General features: G+C 35.8%; 1 protein-coding gene across 4 annotated transcripts in view; it reads right to left on the bottom strand.

The window, feature by feature from the left end:
- The window catches only part of LOC128029541 (endothelial cell-selective adhesion molecule), a 31,465-nt gene that overhangs the window by 4,424 nt on the left and 1,716 nt on the right, over window positions 1–25,325 (bottom strand). The window contains exons 2-5 of one of the 4 annotated variants that reach the window (XM_052617379.1): window positions 4,182–4,365; window positions 2,213–2,414; window positions 1,976–2,131; window positions 87–131 (exon numbers count right to left, since the gene is read on the bottom strand). In XM_052617379.1, coding sequence (XP_052473339.1) covers window positions 87–131; window positions 1,976–2,131; window positions 2,213–2,414; window positions 4,182–4,365 — 587 coding nt within the window. The remainder of the gene's footprint in view (window positions 1–86; window positions 132–1,975; window positions 2,132–2,212; window positions 2,415–4,181; window positions 4,366–25,325) is intronic. The other 3 variants (XM_052617381.1, XM_052617380.1, XM_052617382.1) reach the window with 3 other exon arrangements.

Genomic DNA, 25,325 nt, shown 5'->3' with positions numbered 1-25,325 from the left:
AATAAACTAAGCAAACCGCACATTTACTGTGGCTCTAAGGAGTCTATCTACAGGAGTTCTCTCTATCCTAGGGTCTATTCCCTTACCCAGGTATCCCAGCACAAGCACAGGCTGGGGGCAGGACCTCCACTCTGTGAATGTGCAGATGAAAGTGACAGAGAGAGGAAGACAGATGACCAGGAGAACACCATACGTTCATTTATCTTGAGGACAGAATTACTGAACCTCTCGACTCTCATCAGGAGAACTGGGAGATCCCATGCCTGGGATCAAGGAGGAAATGTCCTGCATGGTTGATATGTATAAGCCAGCTTTTCTGAACAGCTGGCACAGCTATCTATTTGGACTAAAGATTTACGCTGATCAGAAGGAACATAGCAACAGAAATCATCATGATATATTTGGGAAAAATGCATTGGATACTAATGCACATCTTATATTTTAGTAACTATAATGTGTCGTGCTTTCTTCATCATTTGATATGGACTTAAGAGAACATGCTGATAGAAATGTTGTAAGCAGTGCCAGCCTGTAGAGTTGTAGGACCTTATGCAAGATAATGCAAATGGGCCCCACTAACGTAAAAACTATGTTTCATATGACAAGTCTGTCTGTGAATGGCATCATTGCATTAATTAAAACAAGTACTAATAAATATTATTTATAGCAGTCAGAACATCCTTTTTCGGCTCTCGAAAGACACCATTTGGATTCTAATTCTATACCATAACTTCACTTTAATCTCTCTATCATTATTTTTTTCCAATGAATTAAAAACAGAATTGATGTATAGCATAGTAGGGTGTATTAGCTTAGCATTTTTGATAGTAATTACTACATTTTTGTGAGGAATCTTATGCATCCACTAAGACAGAAAAACGTAGTAATGCAATGTCTGTTTAATTCATAATGGTAGCCGGAGAGGACCTTTGCGCAGTAAAACTCATAGAAGTCATATGATGTTCCAGGAAATCCCTAATATGGACAAAGCCATACGCTACTGGCTCTTTATAGCTCTCGCGGTACTTTGATGTCATATACAGTCTGCGTAGCACCACTTCAAGTCAAACACACCTAGAAATTCAAATGAAAACCTCATGACCACGGGGTCTTCCTCTTAAGGCAGGGCCCTAGGTGACTGTTGGATGGGCCGGCACTGGTTGTAAGATTTTCCTGGCACTCAGTCAAGGTCAAAACTGCTGTGTTTAGAGGCTGATGGGAATGTGTTTCTGTGGCTGCTCTGAGGGTAACGGAGCTATTTACACCTCACCTCAGGACAAAAAGAGGTAGATACGCTATATAAGTGATAAATGATGCTTGTGCTCCTCTTCTCTACACAGCATCTAACCAATCTCATCGAGATGATAAATAGATCTTGCACAGAGAAAAAAAAGCCCTTTAAAATGATACAACAATAACAAAGACAAAATCTTTTTTAACACAGTCATATACTTTGAGATCTGTAAGATTTAAAAAAAGAAAATCTCTTATTTGATTTAAAAAAAAACTGTTATATTGGAAATATTATTATCATTTAAAACGGTAAAAAAATATACATATTTTAAATATATTTTAAAACATTATTTATTCCTATGCTGGCACAGCTGAATTTTCAGCATCATTACTTCAGTCTTCAGTATCACGTGATCCTTCAGAAATCATTCTGATATGCTCAAGAAAAATGTGCTGATTTGCTGTTGAGAACAGTAGTGCTGCATAGTATTTGCATATTTTTTGATTTACAGTATGATTAAATTAAGCAGTGGTTGAAAATCTCACAGATCTCTGACTTTTGAATTGTAATGTACCGTCTCATTTAAACACATTTGAACCATTAAAAAATATAAATCCATACAGCAAAATTAAACAAAATTGTCACGCCGCACCTTTCTGTATCAAAAATGATTTTTAATGCATAGACAGAAGCTCTTGAATTTTTCTCAGATAAAGAAAGAGAAACATGCTGGAAACTCACTTTGCATGGGAGAGAAGAAGACCTCAGAAAGAGGAGCTGCTTTGGTCCATTTGTAGTGAGGAACAGGTTTGCCATAGCTGGATTTACAGCTCAGTGTTACATTGCCACTCAGTACAGGGTTTCCTGTCATAGAGCATACAGGCGTGGACGGAGGAACTAGAACGAACAGAGAAAGAAATCATGAGACAGACACTTAAATGCTCCATATGTTAATATAGACACATTTTGCTAATGTACCTTTAACACTGAGGTGTACTTCCCCAGACAGGCCTGGAGCTCCAGGAATGATCACGTGGCAGTGATAGCGCCCAGAGTCAGACTCCTGCGTGTTGTTGATATAGATGGACAGATTGGCAGAGGGCATAGACATGGCAAAACCCACTCGCCTCCGGAAGTCAGTGCTACCGATGCCAATCTGTCCAGAGAAGTAGGAGATGACCTGCAGCCAAAAATAAACAGAGAAACCTTAAGACACAACCAGGTATGTACAGTACTACATATTTGCAAACTGTGTGTCTAAACCACTCAGACAAGAAGGGTCTAGAGGCACATTTTGAAACGTTTAATCTGAAGCAACATCTTAAAAAATTATCATGATGTGAGATATTGAAAGGAAAAGCATGATACAAAAAAATACATCCATGTACACCACTGTTAAAAAGCATGAGGTCAGTAAGATTTTAAAATGTTTTGAATGTCTCTCTCACCAAGGCTTCAATTATTTGGCAAAATATAGTAAAAACAGTAAAATATTATTACAATTTATTTTAAAATCCAGTTTATTCCTGTGACGGAAAAGCTGAATTTTCAGCATCATCTTCTTCAGTGTCCTTTAGAAATCATTCTAATACACTGGTTTGATCCTCAAGAAACATGCTAAGAAACAATATGAAAAATAACCTTATATGTGAGTAGATATTAGCAAATTAATTTGAACATTGCACATTAAAATGAGAAGCTTCTGAGATTGTTGAGAAAGTGGCCAGTGATAATGATGGAGCTAAACTGTCATGCCTCAGATGGTCATGTTGAAATTTTAGGCTGATTTTCCATTCATTTACGATAAGCTAGCAGGCAAAGAGAAACTAGTGAAACTACAGACTACGATAAGCAGCACAAATATCATTCATACACATTAAATGTAATAGCTGGCTCGCACACGTGGTATACACATTATCACGCCTCGGGGTGTATTAGCTGACATTTACATCTGCATCTAAAACTCTCAGCGATAACGGCTTGAGTAAATCCACTTCTCGCCCATCCATCAAATTCATCACGTGTGTTTTCATAAGCAGTCTTTGACCTTTCAAATGTGCCATACACTTCCTGTGACATTAAAGTGAAAGCCATCTGTTGAGAGGATGCAGAGGGAAGCTGGGTCTGACACGTCAGGTTCATGTTATTTATTAGTCGGCTGATGGAGGACAACAGATTGTTCTACCATGCAATTCATCCCCCTTTTTTTTCTCAATATGACAGCAAAGGAGGCCAGGAAATGGATAGCTGACAAATAAAATGGACTTATTTTAAATATTAAAACGAATTTAAAATTAGATTACAGATTTTAAGATTGGATTAAAATATATATAAATTAAATAAATTATTATTAAATGTATATATAACCTGGATTTAAGACTTTTATATAATGTAGACCTCTAAAATCAACATCAAGATTATGGGTTGAATATACCGTAATATATACAAATGTTATTATTAATAGTAAATGAATTATATATAACTTATATATCATGGATTTACTGTATTTTAAAATGTAACATCAAGATTACGGGTTAAAAATGTATAAACTTCATTAATTATTAATAAATTACTTTTATGTTACATCGGACCTATATATAACATGGACTTATTTTAAAATTCAACATCAAGATTTTGGTTTAAATGTATATGCATTCAATTGAATTTTATTAACAGGACTTAAATAAATTGGATTTATTTTAAAATCGAATATCGAATATAAAGTTGGGTTAAATTTTTTTTGGGTTAAATATATATATATATATATATATATATATATATATATATATATATATATATATATATATATATATATATATATATATATATATATATATATATATATATATATATATATAAACACATAGATAATATTAATATAATACTTCTTTTGCACAAATATTCAGTGTGCTAATAATTTTATGATGCTAATCCAAAACATACTGACTTGTTTGGAGTGATTGGCCATGAAGGTCCAGATGACGGCGTTCTTCTCGATGGAGGTAGTGGGGGTGTACCAGGCCTCCAGAACAACCATTTGTCCCATGACTACCTCCATGTCCTTCCGTGGCACCTCGACCCGCTGAGAATCACCTGTGACAGCAGTGAAACAGCCAGTGATGGCACTTATCCTGGAGTTCAGAGGGGACATCAGCCAACAGGGCTTGACATCATTAAATTGTACATTGACCAAAAATCATAATAATGATAATCCTACAGAGGCAAAATTCCTAATCCATCCAAACACACACACAAACTTTTAAAACCCCTTTTGATCCCAAAAATCATGTACTAAAAACGAATAAGGTGATACAAGGCAGTTCTGTAGCAAAAAATGCATACATTCCATACAATATTTTTTTAAATGCATACAATGCAATCTTACAGTAGGAAAAACTATCCAAACATATAGATGTTGCATGCTTTAGTACAAAGTACTTCTCAAAAACTAGTTGATGTAAATAAACAACAAGAAGTCAGAATGATGGTTGCCAACTAAGTGCAAGAAAAACTGAATATAAAAAATATAGAAAAGTATAAAACAAAGTCGACTTGTTTATAAGGGAAATAAATCTATTGCTTGCATACAAAGCTTCCACTTAAGGAAACATGCTAGCTTTTACCCCGAGGAGACTAATTTAAGTAACCCGCTGTCAGCGATCACTCACAGGGAAGGAAGTCTCCTGAGCTGCTCAGCTGGAGGTGGATCAACTGATCCCAGCATTCCCAACTATCCTGGTCGGCCAGTTTGGCGGTGGATCCCTCACAGAGATAGAGGTGATAGATGAGTTGAGCTGCTGCTCTGCACTGCTGCGATATTCCCTTTCCTTTCAGCTTTAAACTGAATCCGCCGGTGACGTAAAGACACTGACTTCTTGCTTTAGGCTGAATGCTGCCCTCAAGCTGCTTTCTTATTGCTCATGAGACTGAGTGCGCCCATCTCTCCATTTTTTTAATTTCTGTTTTGGATCTGGACTAGTAATCCTCCAACAAGTCAATCTCAATCTTGCGACGCATTCCACAAGCTCACGTGAAACAAGTCAAGCTCAGCTGGACTTAAAGATGACATAATCTACATCGACAAGCGCTTTCACTGCTGAACTGCCTTCATTCATGTTCTCACAGAAAGATAAACCTCCAGGATTAAGGGATCCGATGGGAAACTGATCTAAAACACGACCACATTCCTCATCGTTTATCCTTATTCACCTCACAGGGGGAGCTATGCATTAGTTACCAAAAGATTTTGTTATTCTTTCTATAAATAATAAAATCATTAGTAATCAAACTAAAATTAGCTTATTTTATTTCCACGTTATTATATTTGTTATATTATTGTATTTATTTTATCATTTTATTTTATATTAAATTACATCTAGATATTGCATGTTAATAAATTATAAATAATAATAATAAAAATAACAAGTAATCTCTACAAATATATATATATATATATATATATATATATATATATATATATATATATATATATGAAGAGTTCAGATGCAAAAGCCTCTAAATGCCATCTGAAATTTTCATAAAAAATTAGGACTTTTATCAGGCTCCTATATTTATGGTCAGTTATTTCACTTTAATAGCCTGGACAAGGACCTGTACATTGCCATTAAAGTAAAATGACTCAACCTAAGCATAGGAGCTTGATAAAAATCCTAATTTTAGATGAAAATTTCAGATGGCATTTAGAGGCTTTTGCATCTGAACTCTTCATATATATATATATATATATATTTTATATAATATCCTATTATGATTACATATCATTACAATAATACAATACAATTTTTATAATAAACAATAAAAATGATTTATATAATATTTTAAAGGGGGGGTGAAATGCTATTTCATGCATCCTGAGTTTTTTACACTGTTAAAGAGTTGGATTCCCATGCTAAACATGGACAAAGTTTCAAAAATTAAGTTGTACGTTTGAAGGAGTATTTCTGTTCCAAAAATACTCCTTCCGGTTTGTCACAAGTTTCGGAAAGTTTTTTTCGAGTATGGCTCTGTGTGACGTTAGATGGAGTGGAATTTCCTTATATGGGTCCTGAGAGCACGTCTGCCGGAAGAGCGCACGCTCCCGTAGAGCACAGCACTGAGAGCACAATACACATTCACTGATCAGAGCGAGAGCGAAATGTCACAAAAGGAGTGTGTTTTTGGTTGCCAGGGCAAGACAACCCTGCACAGATTACCAAAAGAGAAACAGCATTAAGGGACCAGTGGATGGAGTTTATTTTTACAGAGCATCAACAGAGTTGTGCAAGTGTTTGTTCCCCTGCATTTCGAAGATGCTTGTTTTACAAACAAGGCCCGTTTGACGCCGGATTTGCACATCGTTTATTTCTTAAGGATGATGCAATCCCAACGAAAAATGGTCACGATCGTGTGTTGGAACCACAGGCGGTGAGTAAAACTGCTTCAAATATCTCTGTGTTATTAACTTAGCTGTCGGCGTGTAAGCACATCAAGTAAACAACATGCGATGTTGTCATCAAACTGCACTTTCCACATGTACAGCTTAAAAAAAAAAAAAGACGACAAAGTGGAACTTAGTCATTTTCCAAAACCGCTAAGCAAATATATACAGTTTCAGTACATACCACATAGAGACGTTGTTGCTGATGCTGCTCTTGTTAAACTTCAGCCTCTGGATCTGATTCTGGATCATAAATATACGCTGAATCTGACTGTTAGCCATGGTTTGTTTTGGTTGGTTTTTTTCCTCACGGTAATGTCACAGCTTCCAAAGTTCTCAACGCAAAAGCTTACTGGCGCTCGTGATTCTTTAGCTCCGCCCACACGTCACGCCTACAGACGGTCGTGTTTTTCCGGGAAAAATTGGTACAGACTATCTTTCTCTTATGAATATAATAAAACTAAAGACTTTTTGGAGTTATGAAGGATGCAGTACTACTCTATAGGTACTCAAGATTAACAGGATATTGAGTGAAAACGAACATTTAAGTGTATCCTGCTTTCTACAAAAATTCAGCAGCAGAACTATTTTCAACATTGATTATAGTAAGAAATGACTAGAACTGGAGCAACGGCTGCTGAAAAGTCAGCTTTGCATCACAGGAATAAATTACATTTAAATATATATTCAAATACAAAACATTTATATGAAATTGTAACAATATTTCACAATAATAATTCTGTTTTTCAAGAATTTTTTCTTAGTAAGCAAAATAAACTTCTTTTGAAAACATTTTAAAATATGACTGACTTCAAAATATAACATAACATAAAGATTTAATCAAGATGAAAAAAAAAGTGTATTTAAAAGAACTAAATTCACTTCCCAGACTTCTCCCCCTTTTTAGGGGGGCTTCAGCCCCCCTAAACTTATGCCCAGCCCCCCTAAAAAATTATTTGATTAATTAATTAGTGATCGCTTCAGTCCCCTTTAAAAACTCATTTGAGACGGTGGCAAGCTGCATCAAGTTCCGGCTCCTCCCCTGATCTGAGTCTGCATGGATTCAGCGCGTTTTTCAATCCACAGGGGCGCCGAGCAGAGCGAACATCAGAGAGTACAAGGTGTGTGTGTGCGTGTGTGTGTGTGGTGTGTGTGTGTGCGTGTGTGTGTGCGTGTGGTGTGTGTGTGTGTTTTCGCATCCAATACCAGTACGTCTTCGCTGCTTTCACTTTCAGCCTTTATCACAGTGTGAGAGATGTTTTTTCTTCCAACAAAAATGAAGCGATTAACACCCATGAAAAAATACTTTAGAAAACGTGATTCATGATTTATTATGATTTATTTTAATTTACTTTTTGAAATTGAAAACATATTATTGTGTATTTCGGCATTACATTATGCAGCCATGCAAAATAAATGATTAAAGACACACATCATTGTCTGAAAGTACTAAATGGCACAGAGAGAGAAACATCATGTGGAGTTATTTTGTTTTCTATTATTAAATATGATTTTGTATTAAGTAATAATGAATCATTAGTGTATCATGATACATATATTAGAGTAAGAGTAAAGGGATCTGTGATTTTTTTTTTTTTTTTTAAGTAATTGATTTATAGAAGTGGCAAATTGATAATGGTGTTATTTTTATCACACACTCATTGCAGTCATTGAACCCTTATGTTGTTTTAATTTTCTGCCAATTTCCACTTACATTTCATAAGAGAAAGCAGTGGTATCATCAAAGGATAAACATGAATGTCCTAATACTGAATCAGGAAGTCTTTATTGTAAAAATCTACATTCCCAATTCAAAATGGTCACATCTAAAAAACTGTATTAGTTTTTTTTTACAGTGTTATATATGGCTCAGTCAGTACTCCTACTCCCATATATGAAATACAGGGAATACAATGGAATAGTGGATTGCAATAAGGTTAGTAGTATACAACCCTACCCTAATAGTCAAATAGAATTTTTTAATCATACCCTTATTGGGGGCTGAGCCCCCCTAAAATCAAAATCTTAGAATCGCCCCTGTTACTGATCATATTTATCATATTATCCAAAAACAGTATTGTGCTTGTTTCTGTCCACCAGATTTGTTTGGCACTTTGTCAATCTCTAATCTTTTTAGTGGTGAAAGCTCAATGTTCCCCTTGGTCCCGGCCTGGGACTTTGGAGTGAGTGTAAGTAGGACATGCGTCTCCATGAAAGCAGCGTGCCAATGTGTGGCGAATCTGATGTGCTGCGCTCAGCAACTGTCTATTTGTCCCCAGGTTTATCCCTTACATTTCTGAGCCATACTAGTTTATTAAATCAGGGAAAATCTTCCCTAATCCCATCCCTGGCTCCATCTGTGCTGCTCTAGACAGACACACACTGCACCAAGGTGGAAAGTCTGACATGGACACCTTGATTCAAAGATTACCACATGGCCACTCAACACAGAACAGACCTGATGAACTCATTTAGAAGTTCAGATCTTCATACTGATGAAGAAGCTAGCAAGCTATGCACAGTTTGTACTGTTAAAACAATCAGCTGTTGTTGACTGAAGCTGACAATGAGCTCTGGGATTGATATTTCCAGCACTGTAACATATAGTGCACAGTAGTACTGTGGACATTCAGAAGCTGAAGACTGGAGAAGCTGCACAAAAGCAATGGGTGTGGGACATCTTTTGGAAATTTTCACCCCCTAAAATTAAACACTAAATAGAAATGGAGATCATAAATTATAGTACAGACTATTGCAGTTACAATAGCTCTCCTAGTGAGGGCAGCATAGTACTGCAGGATGAGAATTAAAAGTAAAGGTGACAGATGAGTTTATATCAAGGTATATATCAATTCCACTGAGTCTCATGTGAATTCAAGAGAATCCACATCAGATCTCAATCTATTAAGCAGATTTGAATCCAGAGTCTTTAAAAATAAAGGTTTTCACGATGCCATAGAAGAACTATTCTAGGTTCACCAAATAAACTACAGTGAACAGTTTTTAAAAGAAACATTTTTTCTTAGTGTGAAGAATATTTTAATCACCTAAAGAACCTTTTGTACAATGGACATTTTCATGAATGTTAAAGATACTTCATACAATCATCAATGCCAGTAAATATAGTTTATTTGTAGTATAGTGTACTCCAATTTTATCATAAAATTGTGTATAACATACTTTAAACAAACTATAAAAATATAAAAATAAAATGCAAATGTGCTGGTAATTTTCTGCCAATTTTATCTATCAATTAATTTTTACAGAAATTTCGGCTAACTGTAAAAAACAATGCAATTAAAAATTAAAAATACAGGTACTACACATGTAAAAAAAAAAAAAATCCATAATATTAATACATTACAATGTGTCCTATTTCTTACTGATTTTATTAGTGTATATAATTTAATACAACAACTGAGTCAGCTGATTCTGTAAGTGTTTTTGTTTTGTTTTCCTCAGCGAATCGGACTGATCTGATTCATCTTGAAAGAGAATTTGATCGAGTTCTCAAGTTTACAGCTAAACAATAAAAACAACTGTATGTTCACACAAAGCTATCAAATAGCTTCAATAGATTTGCAATACAGAGGTGGACAGATGTTAGAATACAGTAAAACAAAAGATTCTTTCAAATTCTCTTTTGTGTGTCACAGAAAAACACCAGCATTTGGATTTAAATGACATAGGGTTGAGTAATGAAGTACAAGATTCAAGTGGATTTATAGGCAACAACTAGGCTACAAGTAACTAACTTCATCATTGTCCATTTATAAGCCTACTCTAAGAGTAAAAGCTGAAATCCCATGGCACATTGCAGGTGCTCAAAAACAGGCAAGCAGCTTTAATCAAATGTCCTTCCTGAAATGTAAAACACAAACACACGTTTTTTTTGTGAAAAGTGGTGACATCCCATAGGCGTAATGGTTTCTATACTGTACAAACTGTATATTCTATTGCCCTACACCAACCCTACATCTAAACCTAACCCTCACAGGAAACTTTGTGCATTTTTACTTTCTCAAAACAAAAAACTCATTCTGTGTGATTTATAAGCGTTTTGACATGGGACATGGGTTATGTCCTCATAAGTCAACCTCTCCTTGTAATACCTGTGTCATACCCATGTCATTATACAGAGTTGTGTCCTGATATGTCACAAAAACAAGCACGCACACACACACACACACACACACACACACACAAAACAACAACCTTGAACCGAGTGTTGATAGGAGTCTACTCTCATTAAAAAGAGACCCATTGTCTTGTAATATAATCTCTTCTTTTGCTTGTCTCTGGCTCACAAGGTTTGTCTGATAAAGCTTTAGCATGAGCGATCTGAGCCAGCCTTGAAATACCTGCTTGGGCAGCTGCACATCAGGAAGCACTTCAAGCAACTCGGGTCTGATGAGTACGAGTGACCCTTCCCATCTGATTTCAGACTCGATTGTTACAGGAACGCATGGTTTAATTATTAGAGGGTTTGTTTGGAGTGCTGAGAGTGAGGTCAGCGGTATATGGTGACACTGAGTGAAGTTTGCAAATATAAATGCCATCTCAAACAGAGGAGGAGTTTGTGGGTTAAGCAAGAGTTTTCTGGCAGATGGCAATTGAATGATAAACATTTGGTAAAGGTTCCTTTAAATAGGATTACATCAGTTTAATCTCTAGTGCTATTTTAAGCGATTTTCACATCAAAGGACCTCTAAATCCCTGCAAGTTTAGATCGATTCTTCATGCATACATGGCCACAGACAGGAATGTCATCAGGGGACGACAATCAGGAACAGTGTCCTGGGTCTACCAAGGTCTTTTATGTATTCTTCAAAATCTTTGTTTTTTAATTATAAATGCCACTTTTGATCAATTTAATGCATCCTTGCAAAAAATAAAATAAAATAAAAATTAATTTCTTGATAGAAAAAAAAAACTGACATACTGACATCCTGGATGAATTTTTCAGTAAGCCAACGGCAATGCATTCTGGGATTGCCCTGTTCATGAAAGATGCATGCCATGCAGCTGAACTTGACCAAAATGAGGGATATCAGACACTGGCTATCTTTTGAAACTGCCTTCAGGTCAGCAGTGTGTCTGTGATGACTTAAAATGCCGGCTCTGTGGTCAGTTCACAAGTTGTTAGCAGAGCTTCTTCCCCCTTTCTTCTTCTTCATCTCTCTTTTCACACACACTCTCACACACCACTATGATAGCTACTATTAATCTTCAAAATAATACATTGTACAATGGAGGCCATATGTTGTGACATGACATTATGACATTATGGGAACAGCTAAAATAGAACGACTGCAGGGCTGGCGAAGAACTTATCAGTCGTAAATATGGTCTTAAATCAATGTGACTATAATTTGTTCTCAGTCATCATGACCCAAGCTGTCATGGGCTGGCCTTTCAGAGAAACCCAAACAACAGAAATAATACCAAGATACATGGAGAGTTAATAGACCCTACAAGTTCAGTCAATAACTGATCATAAAAACACGAGTAGACAGCCAGATATATAGATTTTCAATAACACCTTTAAGCAACATTACAAACGGTCTTGCTTTTAATAATCGGAGCTGCACCGAGATCATTATATTTGTTCATATGTCTGGCTGCTCTCAAATTCATCAAACATGCTTTGTTTTGATTTGATGGAGTGAGGAGAGCATCACTCAGCCTGAATGTGATGGTCCTGAAGTGCTCTCCATCTCTGCCACTCAAGTCCACGGGAAGAAAATGATGCCGTTCCACAAAGCTAGTCTCTCCGTAGCCTCCAGCATATGGCCACAATCTCCTCCTACAAATCTGTGCAGAAAATATTAATCCATGCAACAGGCAGATGGATAGGGCTTGAATTATGTATAGAGCGTGAGCTCAAGGAGAATTATTCCATAAGTCTAGCAGCACATCTGACGCGTAACATCAAAATCAGGTTCTGGTGAAGGAAAGTCAGGAGAGAAGCTCATTACAGACTCTGGATGAGATGAGATTCACAAGGATAGGATTAGGGCTGGAGTCACAAAGCAAATTTAATGGCCATAAAAGGCTATCAGGAGAGAAGAGTTGCCTCAGTTCTCTCGTGCATTTAGAAAACTGTTGACTTAACTGATTCTGAGATGATTTGCTTTGCATTGATATTTTTGAATCTTTTTGAATTCAAGGAAGACAGTTAAATCATAGGTTTGGACACAGAAAAAAAAACCACAACTGACATCCTGAAGGATCTTCATAACAATAAGGGGAAAAGTAAAATATGGATAAGAATTCTTATCAGTGAATATTATTATCCACAGCAGACACTACTTGTTATCCATGAGTGTGTTGGTATCAGAATGTGTCCATGTGTAATGAAATGAGCTTTATTAGACACCTTCCATCTGTACACACTTATCAGATGTCTGTCATCTAATCGTACGCAGGTCTGTGAAGGTTGGCTCCAGGGTGGGCTGTCTGGATTATAAAAAGATAAAAATAAAACTTTAACTAAATCACAGAAATCGTAGGTAGTGGGATAAATATTTAGATATCAGCGAGGGGAATGGATGCACTCATTTCATCTCTTGGACGTATCATTTCCAGGGAGATCCGACAGCTGCTATGGCAACCTCAGAGCTGACATCATCTTTCAAAGTTTGAGAGGTTATTTAGGCCATTGTTCAATTAAATACTGAAAAAAGATTGTTGGTATAGAAATCATTTTCACTCAGAAGTTGCTAGAAATTGCCAGAAACTTTTCAAATAATTACAAAGAAATGGCAAATTTTGTAGAGGTAGAAAGTATTTTATTTTAAAACATACTCTAATACTCTAATAATCTTTGTTTTATTATCCTTTTTGCATATGGGGCATTCTACAAAATTGGTCCAAAAGTCATTAAAAATGTCTTGAAAAAACGTTTCAGAAAATGTGTACTCTCCCCAAATTTGTCACAACCGAAGCTCAGAAATAATAATTTAATTAGAAAGGTTATATTGGCCTATTAAGATTTAGCTTACATCTACAGTACATTGTATATATATATATGTGTGTGTGTGTGTGTGTACGTTTTCGTTGTTTTTTTTTGCAGTTAAATTTTTAACAATATTTCAAGTGTAATTTATGAGATTTGTTGTATTTTTAATCCAATTTTTCTTTGTAAAAGGCAAAAAGTTGATCATACTGATTTCAAAGTTAAGGATTCATTAGTTTGAAAATACATTGAACAAAAAAACATCTTAGTTGATATTTCAGTATACTTTATTTTTGACAAAACATCCCATGTTTCAGTAGTGAATGCACATTTTTCGTTAATGCTTTGGTAGCGACTACATCACATTACAGAATTTTTGCATACTGTGCTTAGTTGCAGAAAAAAGGTGTTCGGTAGTGACGTTCCTTAGAGTTACACACAGATTTTTCATACGTTTGAACACATTTAACAAAATAGTAAGCTTACTATATATAAAATCATTATTTATTGGATATTTTCAACTGGGTGGTGGCTGTCCCAAACCCTAAACCCTAAATTTTAACCTATACATTTTTTTTTTCCATAGTTAAGACTCCATAAGACAACTCCATTTAGTACTCAAGCGCTGTGTTCTGTGTGCACATTGAGCCGCATCTCTGCGCAAAAGTATGACAAAATACTCATCTTGGTGAGTATCCTTGAAAACAGTAGGTTAGGTCTTTAAGTGAATAAGTGAACTTTAACAGGTGAGAAGGAAATGGGATGTGTATCATTATATTTGATCTTTGCATTGTATCTTAAAGTGACAGCACATAATTTACCAACTGCTGTTGGTGTCCTAAATATTAACCCCAAATTAACTTACTGCTCCTGACTGAATAACGTTCTAAAATATACAATAATATGGAGATGAAAGCGATAAAGGCTTATAAAATAATTATTCTCCAACAGCACCAGCCATATCAATAACAAAGTCTGTTGGTGGGGATTTCTCAACTCTTTTATCCAGAAAATATTTTATTGCCATTATTCCCTTATTATGCGAAGGTTTATGCAAGTTTGACATATGGCTCACAAACAAAACTAAAATGCTTGATCTAACCTAGAAGAAGAGGAGGGCCGTTGGGAGCTGGGATGAATGCGAGACGTCTGTGCCTAAATCCCACAGGGCTGCCCCGCACAGCTGTGGGACAGAGTGGACCCCATGCTGAGGCTCAGGTGTTTTATACAGTTGCCAAGCAAGAGCTGAGGAGCTCAAAGCTAGCATGCAGAACATGGAGCGTTTCTTCATGCGCTCCAGTGGAGAGCTAGAAAAACTTAGAAAAATATGGTCCCATCCCAACCTGAAACCCATGGCAGACCATCGGCCTTCATTTGTTGCCATTACTAGAATGCTCTCCAGGGATGAGAATTTAGATAACATATGGTGAGCAACACAGTCCTATGAGATTCATTCAAATGTAAACAACATTTAGTAATTTTGCATATATAAAACACTATCAACATAATGGAAAAGAGTAGCTATCAAGCTTAGAAGCTTACACTATACTGTTTAAAAGTTTGGGTAGATTTTCTTATGTTTTTGAGAGAAGTCTCTTCTGCTCAGCAAGGCTGCATTTATAAAGTAAAAACACTTACAATTTAAAATAACTGTTTTGTATTTCAATATATTTTAATATAATATATTTTTTTCCCATGTAATGGCAAAACTGAATTTTCAGCAGCCATTACTTAGTCTTCAGTTTCATATGATCCTTCAGAAATCATACTAATTTGCAAAAAAAATCGTATTATCATTATTGAGAACAGTTCTTAATATTTTTGTTTTGCGATATTATTTTATGTGATATTAATAGTTTAGCTTTAAATTGTGATACATTTTTTTAATTAAAAAGGTCAAAGGGAAGCATTTATTTGAAATATAATTTTTGTAATATGATAAATGTGCCTATTTGATCAATTTAATGCTTCCTAGCCTAATAAAATTATTCATTTATAAAAAAGAAAAAAGAAAGAAAAACTGAATGGTTTTGCATCTGTTCTGATATGTGTATAATAAAAATAATTTTGAAATCATTAGTCTGACCTGAACATGTGGCCCATTAAGTTTAAAGTGACACAAGGTTTAAATGGCTAAGTTCTAAAATAAAACATAAACAGTTTTGTGTTGAAAGGGAATCTTCATCCATAATGTATACAAAGCATAGCATTTTCGCACACAATGATGTCTCTCGTCACGCTGCCCTTTCATGACTTGTGTGACGGCTCACGGCTGCAGTACACCTCTCAACAAACACTATACAAATTGTTCAATAATCATTCAAAAGTAAAGACTTGTAAAGATTAGAAAGACAAAAGTAAAGATTTGACTGCACTGGGAAACACAGACGCAAATCAGGTGAAGGGGCTTTAACAGGACTTGAGAAACACATTAACGTGAGGACCCTAAATCTTTTGTTTTGCTTCTGGAGACACATACTGCCTTTTGATGATAAATCATATATGAATGAGCTTGGAATGAGCTTCCTATAGGAATCAGTTCGGAAGATGAATGAATCTTATTAAATACTTGACATGTTTATGACTGTGCTGAAAAGACAGTTCAGGATGCCCAGAGCGAGGCATATTGTCACATTGCTTTGCAGTTATACAAACAGAGAAAAAAGTATAAAACTAACAGACCGATATTACACATCACATCTGCTAGCCTGTTGACAATACAATTAAGTATAAAGTTTTTCAGTGTGTTTGAGCATCAAATCAGCATATTAGAATGTTATCATGTGACACTGAAGACTGTAATGTAATGATATAATTGCAAAAACATTTTGTAATGTTAATGTTTTTACTATATTCTTGATGTAAAAAATGCAGCATGCTGAGTATTAGTGACTTCTTCCAAAACACAGTGTACACCAATCACAGAAAAGTCTAAGGTTAAATGCTTTGCTCAAGGGCACAACAGTAATAGGTTTCCCTGTAAGCACGCACATTGCCTGGACATGGAAACAAAACTGGAAACAAAGTACGCAATGTGTGATAAGAAAATGAGTTGAATATTGGTCAGTGCCTTGAGCTTATTCAAATGCAAAAATGTCTGCAACCCTGATATCAAATTAGAACCTGTTACTGTTTAAATGATAACCTTACAATTATGAACTACTGCATTATGTTCAAACACAAGACTATTTATTCTCTGAATGCAACACTGTCTCAGACTAAAGGAATCTGCTGAAATCTGCAGGTGTTCATTTACTGACGCACACGGACATCAAGGACAGTAGACAGAGCTCCTTTTAGACTCTCATTCAAAGCTATGAATGTACAATAGGTTTATATGTCCTGCAATAGACCATGGTCAGGAAGCACAAAATTAAATTTGAGGAAAACAACGCTCTGAGGGATGGTGGTCAAGTGCATTCAATTTGACATACTGACCTAGGCCCACGTCTACTTCTTCACTACACAAAGTGTTTTGTTTTCTGCCGATGCGCGCAAGGAATACTTTCAATCCTTTCTATATGAGCTTGTTTTCATTCATGTTGATTTACATATTGTTTCTACTCCTGACTTAAATGTATAACAGACCATAACGAAGATATTTTGAGGAAAATGAAAATAGCGCCTCAACAGTACACAAGGCCAATAAAACGAGGAGGCTAAAAATGGATGCAAATATTTATAATGATGCATGCGCATCATTACTGAATCATGGATTTGAAAACCATAAATACTAAATCAGACACAATCACGCTGACTCATTAACCTTGTCTCATTAGACATGCTCAGTCCATTTTGAGCATTTGCGATGTATTTTTCACGAAAGCTGCAAAGAATTAAATTTAAAACATGAAAAAAACATACATTTTCAGTGCTCTACATGATTCACTATAAAAATGCTGCTACAAAACTGGTGGTTTCTCTGAGCTTTTATATTTAACATATCACACGTGCATTAGTCCGGTATGGATTTCAGAATATTTATGGCCATCCACGACTTCCATTAAAAATAATTTTCAGTAACTCAAAAAAAATCTATAATAACATAAAATATAAATATTATATGAAAAACGTCAAAATTATAAATCGGAATTTAACTGAATTGAAATTTAATATAGTATTACAATTAAAAAGAAAATAAATTTATACAAATATAGAAGTATGTGATACGATTAAGGGATCTAATATGGTATGCAGAACAAGGCATTAATATGTGCTTTATAAGTACTAATAAACTAGTGCTAGTAATATGCATGCCTTACAGTGAGAATTGGTCCTTAAAGTGTTACCATTAAAGCTTAAACTAAAATTATAAAACTGAAAATAAAAGTATAAATGTTATATATATATATATAATCATTACTGAATACATAAATAATGCTGGTCAAATCAGTTCATAAAGCTGCCAAGAGTCAGCTCTGCTACCGTAAGTATTGTAGAGCGGCGATCTGTTGTCGTTCTGTGGTGTGAAAGACACTGCAATTAGCGCCCAGTACGATTACAGTAAGTGGGTTACATTGTGCAAGAGTGTGATCAGAAACGATGACCCTTCCCCCTGACTTCGTCTTCCAGGGGCATTCTGTGGATCCTTAGGGGATTGGACGATGTTCCTTAGTCCATGTAGCTAAGCTGTCTCTTCACACTATAATCCCATTAGCAGCCCAAGCTGTCTTTACGAGGAAAAAGACAGGCCGATTCTGGCCTTAACGAACAACATTTCTTAATCTGTGACTTTTCAATTCCCAGTACAATTGCATTTGGCATTGCTATTAATTCAGTGGGTGGAAACCCCCTTTCACATGCTACAAGGAGGATTTTAGCAGATCTACTCTTGGTTATCTAGGTTACCAGCCAACATTTTAAAATAAGACATCTATTACCTGGAATTATCACAATACAAATGCAATATTAATATAGATCAGAGGAAAACACAGAAGTTGTTAAGCTAAACAAGTCTGATGCATGCTGTCTATAAAAAGTGCCATCTGTGTTGAAAAAAAAGGAACTTCATCACACCAGCTATGATGGATAAATGTCCTGTTTTGTCAGAATTTGCCATATATTTTGGACAGGAAAACTTTTTTTTTTTTAAAGAATAATAATATTCTTCCCCTCCAATGACCAAATTCTTTACAGGCTTAAATGTGGGGGTCTGATGATGAGGAAACACGTTTCCCTAAATAATTGATCACACCATCAGTTCACTTTAAATTCTATAATGTTTTCTTAGTGCATGAAAGATGTACTGTATTCGCAATACATTTGCATGAGACATATTCACCTTAGCTAAACAAAGACACTATGGGTTACTGTCCCTAAAGTAACAGCAAAGTGGGGTCTTGCTAGAACTGAATGCCCTAGAGAGCATTTAATGTAGTCACACATTTTCCCAAGTATTACCATCATGCTTCTCCGCTTGACAGTAACAGTCTGCCGCTCAGAAATAATAGATGCTCACCAAAACACTACTTCATTTGCCTCAAAGAAAGTCTATGAGGGAAGCCTGAATAGAAATGCATTTCAATCCTAAAATCACACTCAAATTGGGATGAAAATCACAAGAAATTTTGCAATTTTAGTTCATATTCAGTAATTTTGAAGAATAAAAAGGTAAATTTTCACTGCAAAAAACGGCACAAAATAGCACAGAAAGGAAGTTTTTCGTTTTTTTATGGGTTATTTTCCATAGAGGATCTAATTTGGTATGGATGTTTCATATATCTATTCCACTCTAGCTATAATTGAAATAAGATAAACACCCAAATCGATATCAATAGAAACCGTGCATGTGTTAGAAGGAAAGATAAAAAACTCCAGCGAACTTCATGTTCATGTGGAAGCCGTTTATATTATAAGCCAGATAAATGCAATTCAATCTTTAGGGAGAAAAAGGACTACCAAGGAGCCTGCTTACTTCTCATTTCTAAAGCACAATAGAGAGCCGCTCTTTACCATAACAGAAGCTCTTATCTGCTCTGCTTATGGAACATACTGTAACTATGGAAACTGATGGCAGCATTTTACTGCTTTTTATCAGGCTTTATGTTACAAACTTTGACAATCAGTATTATTAAGGGCAAATGGTTAATAAACAGCACTGAGCCCAATGTACACAGCACAATTTCCACATCAGAATGTAGAGCACTCCAAACCTCCACAGACTAGGATGCCGAGCTTATCAGGTCCAAGCAGGTTTCACAGACGCTGCTCTGTGCGTGGAACTGGGACTACATCAATTTAGCAACCAAGCTGGGGAAAATTGAGGCCTGACATAGAAATCAGAAGGTAACACAACTTTAAAGATGACAACAAACTTCCAGCAGGCCGAATTGGCTATGGAGCCTGAGGTAATTTTTTTTTTTGCAGACTGCCTTTTTTTTATATACAGTATATATATATATATATATATATATATATATATATATATATATATATATAAATATTCTGCACAAATGTCTTTATAAAATTAAACATTGTTTGGGCTCAGTAAGATTTTTTTTAATGTTTTTGAAAGAAGTCTCTTATGGTCACCAAGCTGAATTGATATGATTAAAAATACAGTAAAATTGTAATAATGTAAAATATTTGTGCATGTTATACTGAATGCTTTGTATTTTAACTGTAATTTATTCCAGAGACATAACAAAGTAGAATTTTGGTCAATTTCATGTATTTAATCGGTTCATTTAATTATTAAATTCTGTGTGTGTGTGTGTGTGTGTGTGTGTGTTTGTGTATCTCTAAAAAATAAAATCTTTCTAAACTAAGGATATTATGTCCAATTATTCAATATATATTTCGTCTAAACCTTCATTATTATGAAAATGTTTTGTTTATAAAACTGTCACAGGCAATATCACACTCGCAAAATGATGTTGTACTAAATATGAGCACATAAGCATGTCTTTGAATTTTAACTACTATTTGGGGGATTCAGAATGAAATCATTGCTGTGCTTCATGCTGCAGGAATGCTGCCCCACACAGATTACCGTGAGATCAGTCCCATCATGCCTGATTATTCTACCTAATTACATTTGCAGGTGATGGGTGCACAGCGTGACCAACCTCTTCCACCTTTGATATTATCTCACATGGCCATTTCTCATCCTCGGGCACATCAGAGTAATTGCTACTACTATCAGAGGGACGACGTAATAAAAAGCTCTCCTAGATAAGAGTTAAACACACACAGCTCTCCTCACAAGATGTGTGTCATGTAGCATCAGTGCGATGAAGGATGCACGGACGGATGTGGATCAGCTGCACAGATGTAGCGTCAGGGCAGGGGGAGGCTTAATAAGAGCTCAGGAGAGATGGGGGAGAGATGTTATGCTCCGCCGCGATAAGTGAGAAGGGAACGGACGACTCCGTCGCAGATCAGAAAGAGTGAGAGCGAGGAGGGGGGCAGATGAAAGCTTAAAACAATCAGTGGCGTTAATCTGCAAGGTGCAACAGCTGCTCCTGGTGTATTCTGAGGTGGCTGGCCCGGATCAGATCCTTTAGGCCCTTATTGGCCTCACTCGACCAGGTCTGGCCTGCCTAAATCCAGGTCACTACTCCCAAAAAAAACAAGATTTCTGTCCGTACCCTCGGACTATCCAGGGTAACAGGGATTATGTGCCTCCAGGTCCAATCTTGCCCTTTTCTAGAATCATGTTTAGCAGGTTACATGAACATGGTTTAGACTACTGGTCAAAAATCAATATATTGCACTATAAAAATAAACATATTTCAACAGTAAAATGCTAAAGTAATGATAATTGGTTAATAGTATATTTCCTTACTCTATGAAAAATTGTAATAAACCTAATTTGACATTTAATGTAATTTTACAGCAAAATACTGTGAAATTTAAAGTTGTAGGATATTCAAAAGTAAAAGTAATCTTATAATATACAGTGAAAAAACATAAATTGACCTTCCTAAAATGTCCTCAGTGAGCTCACATGTGATGGTTTACCACTGAAATAACTTGTTTCTTCTTGTTTTTTTGTATTTGTGCGTATGTCTGTATATTAGGATTTCCCTTAGCTTGTGGACAAACTACTTGTGAACTCTGATTCATAAAGTGGCCCTTTCTTTACCACTTGTGTTTTTAAGCCAGTTAGTTAGTAAGCTAGTAAGCTAGTTAGTATTATTATATTATATTAAAATGGTAAAAAAAATTATTTGATGTATTTTATATATTTTTTTATAGAATTTTAATATTTATTTTATTATTATTGATCAGATTTTAGTAATATGGTATATCAACATTGTTTTTAGTATTTAAGGATTATTATGTATGTATGTCTGTATTTATTTATTCATACATTCATTCATTTATACACACACACATACTGTAAAAATATGATAAATCTAAACTGCACCTACAGTTCTACAGTCGTTTCTACAGTAAAAATCAGAGAACCACAGCTGCCATTTTACCGTAACTTTTTTTGTACAATTTCACTACTGTACATTAATCCTACACAGGGGTGCCGGACAGGGGGTAATAGTGGAACAGAGTAACAGACACCCATGGCGAGGGGGGGGGGGGGGCTGATCTCAAACCCCCCCATCAATGAACATGATCTTACAATCGCGACCATTCTAAAAAAAAATTATTTTTTCATTCGTGACCCCCACCCCGTACAGAATGTGATTTGAGGGGGCCCCATAGCAAATTCAGTGCACAGAGCCCAGAAATCCTAGCCATGGCCCTGGTACTATAAAGCACATACTTTATGGTATTCACATTAAAAATAGCTCTGCGTCGCCTGCCTCATGTAATATCACATGTGTTATTGTGGTACTTAGATCAATATAGCCCTTGACAGCTGATCCAACTGCCAGGGATGCATCCATCCTAATGAAAGGATAAGCTTCTCTGTATCTAATCCTGCTGAAATAGCCATTTCTCCCCAATAATCCCCATAAAACACACTCTTAGCACACAATGACACTATATAGAAGTACCTATGACATATTTTGTCAAATGCTGGAGTGTGTGGTCAGCTAGTTTGCAGTTTCCCAGGTGTCTCTGAAGCCCACAGAGGCGCACAGCAGTGTGCCCAGAGGAGCCATGGCCTCATTGTGATGGTAGAGATCCTCATTACTGTATCCACTCTCTGAACTTCCACCTGCTGTAAAACAGCGTCGCCCTCGCCTACGCTCCAGAGAGAGACACACCGGCACCTTTGAACACACAGCGGGCTCTCGAGGGAAGTGCAACTATGATGCCATGCTCATCTGCTGTTGAAATTGCATGCAAGTTTATAAACAGATTGCAATTATAATTATTTAAAATACATGTTGAGAAAACTCTATGATGGGGCGTCTGTCCTTTCACTGCTTTACTTCCCGCAGGTGCCAGAGAGAGGGGGAGGGCAACGGGGCTGCAGGTGTGATACAGCAGCACTTACATGAGATGCTGTATCTCTTCAAAAGCATTAATGAGAGCTGAATCTGTCTCTTGTCTCAGATTTGTCTGTATATTTCTTGACAGATGAATGTGGGCTTAATGGTTGTCAGCCGTATAGTTTCCTGGTAAATCCTGGAGATATTAAGGACTGCACATATAGAGATATAGATATACTATATAGCAAATTCAAGATATATGTAAATAGGGATGTGTTGTATAACAGCAGAAATTTGTCATCCAGCTGAGATTTGCTATATGTGACCTTGGACCACAAAACCAAGTCGCTGGGGTATATTTGTTATATAATTGCCAAAACTACTGTACATTGTATGGGTCAAAGTTATTGATTTTTCTTTTATGCCAAAAATCATTAGGACATTTGGTAAAGATCAAGTTCCATGAAGATATTTTGTAAATTTCCTGCCGTAAATATATAAAAACTTAATTTTTCATGGCTAAGAACTTCATTTGGACAACTTTAAAGGTGACTTTCTCAATATTTAGATTTTTTTGCACCCTCAGATTTTCAAATAGTTGTATCTCGGTTGAATATTGTCCTATCCTAACAATCTTATTGCTTATTTATTCAGCTGTCAGGTTATGTATAAATCTTAATTTCGAGAAATTGATCCTTATGACTGGAATTGTGGTCCGGGGTCAAATATTATTTATCATATGTATATTTGCACAGCTAGTGGACAAATTTACATTATCACATGTGAAAGCAACAAGAAAGTAATGCAAAAATATCTGTACCAGTACAAATCAAAAGACTGATTTCAACAATAGAACGGTGGCAGGGTTAATGAAATAAAACATGGATTTTTGCCACTATTGAATCTTCTTTGCTGCACAGGGGGCAAACATAATTGCCTCTGGTAGGTGAGCATTACCATTTCTAAAGATCTCTGTTGTGAAGGCCCAGTGATCCACACTCAATTGCAGCCATTGATTATCCACCTCTGGCTTTTCACAGAGGATGAAACAGTTTGTTTAAACATGCCGCAATTTGCTACAGGTGATTTAGTGCCTGGAGTAACCAATTATTTGATTAGATTTTAATTGCTAAAGATGATAATTTAGCAAAGTATTAAATGTTAGATTTATTACGATCTTTTTTAAAGTACAAACACAATTATCTTCCACCTTCTAGGAAAGGATCTACACTAACACTATTTGCACAAAGGTTGTAGGAACACAAGAAGGTGTAGCCCTGCATCACAGTGACCACAGCTGAACACTTCAAGGGACTTAAGCCATCTCCTGTGGGGCTTTTCCTTTAAATCGGTATGGAGTGTATTTAAGCTTGTATGGATGAAAAAGCGCTTGATAAATGGCATTCAAAACCTGGGCATTTTTATTTTCAGAAGATTTTAGTTCACAGCAGGAATTAATAAGCCAAACTGATGTTTCATTGTTAATACTAAATAAGGGATTGTGTCTAAATTTACAGTCTACATACAGAACGTAACCTTCAGACCACCTTCAAGACTTAAAGGGATCATTTAAGTGAACAAAAGAGTTTGGTTCATTTTCAAAACACAAATGTTTATACATTTTAATTAAATCTGAGTGGTTTCCGTTTCCTCCATTTGAAGTCCGGGAAACCAAAACTTAACTTGAAATAAGAATCTAGTGGTTTACTTAAAGTCTTGTGATTTACGATTGATTTATATGATGAACAGATTTAATTTAAGCTTTTATTCATATCTAACCAATGATCGACACACACGGAGCACATCAAATATGGTAAACACGGAAGCTCAAACATGTACGTTTTTAATAACAAAAAAAATATTAAACTGTAACTATGCTTCCCCTATTCAAGCTCGCTGATTTGTTTAAGAATAAATCAACATTTTATCTTAGATATTTTTGCTGCATAGGTTACAGAACCAACAGCAGTTGTTTTCTGTTCATTGCCAGTTGATTCAGTAAAGACAAGTTAACAATCTAGCTTCTGAGTACTAAGTTATTAACCCAACAATAGAGGGTTAAGTTAATTTGTTTGCAGTGGGCCACACAAACATATGTGTTCGGTTGTGTGGGCCGCGAGTTGAAAAAGGTTGGGAATCACTGATATAAACCAATCATATCGCATTACATTACTTAGATCGGTCAGTTAGCTCTACACATTTTGAGAATATCTCTTATCACTTCAGACATTTGTTGAAAGTAAAAGTGAAGTGACGTGTGTCCGAGTATGGTGTCCCATACTCAGAATTTGTGCTCTGCATTTAACCCATCCATGGACTTTATAAGTTGGATCTTACCTGAGTAATATCTTACCT

Source organism: Carassius gibelio, chromosome A15 (assembly GCF_023724105.1).
Source record: "Carassius gibelio isolate Cgi1373 ecotype wild population from Czech Republic chromosome A15, carGib1.2-hapl.c, whole genome shotgun sequence".
NCBI classification, from domain to species: domain Eukaryota; kingdom Metazoa; phylum Chordata; class Actinopteri; order Cypriniformes; family Cyprinidae; genus Carassius; species Carassius gibelio.
The sequence above is the reverse complement of the archived record's forward strand: the minus strand, read 5'-3'. Positions and strand labels throughout refer to the sequence as shown.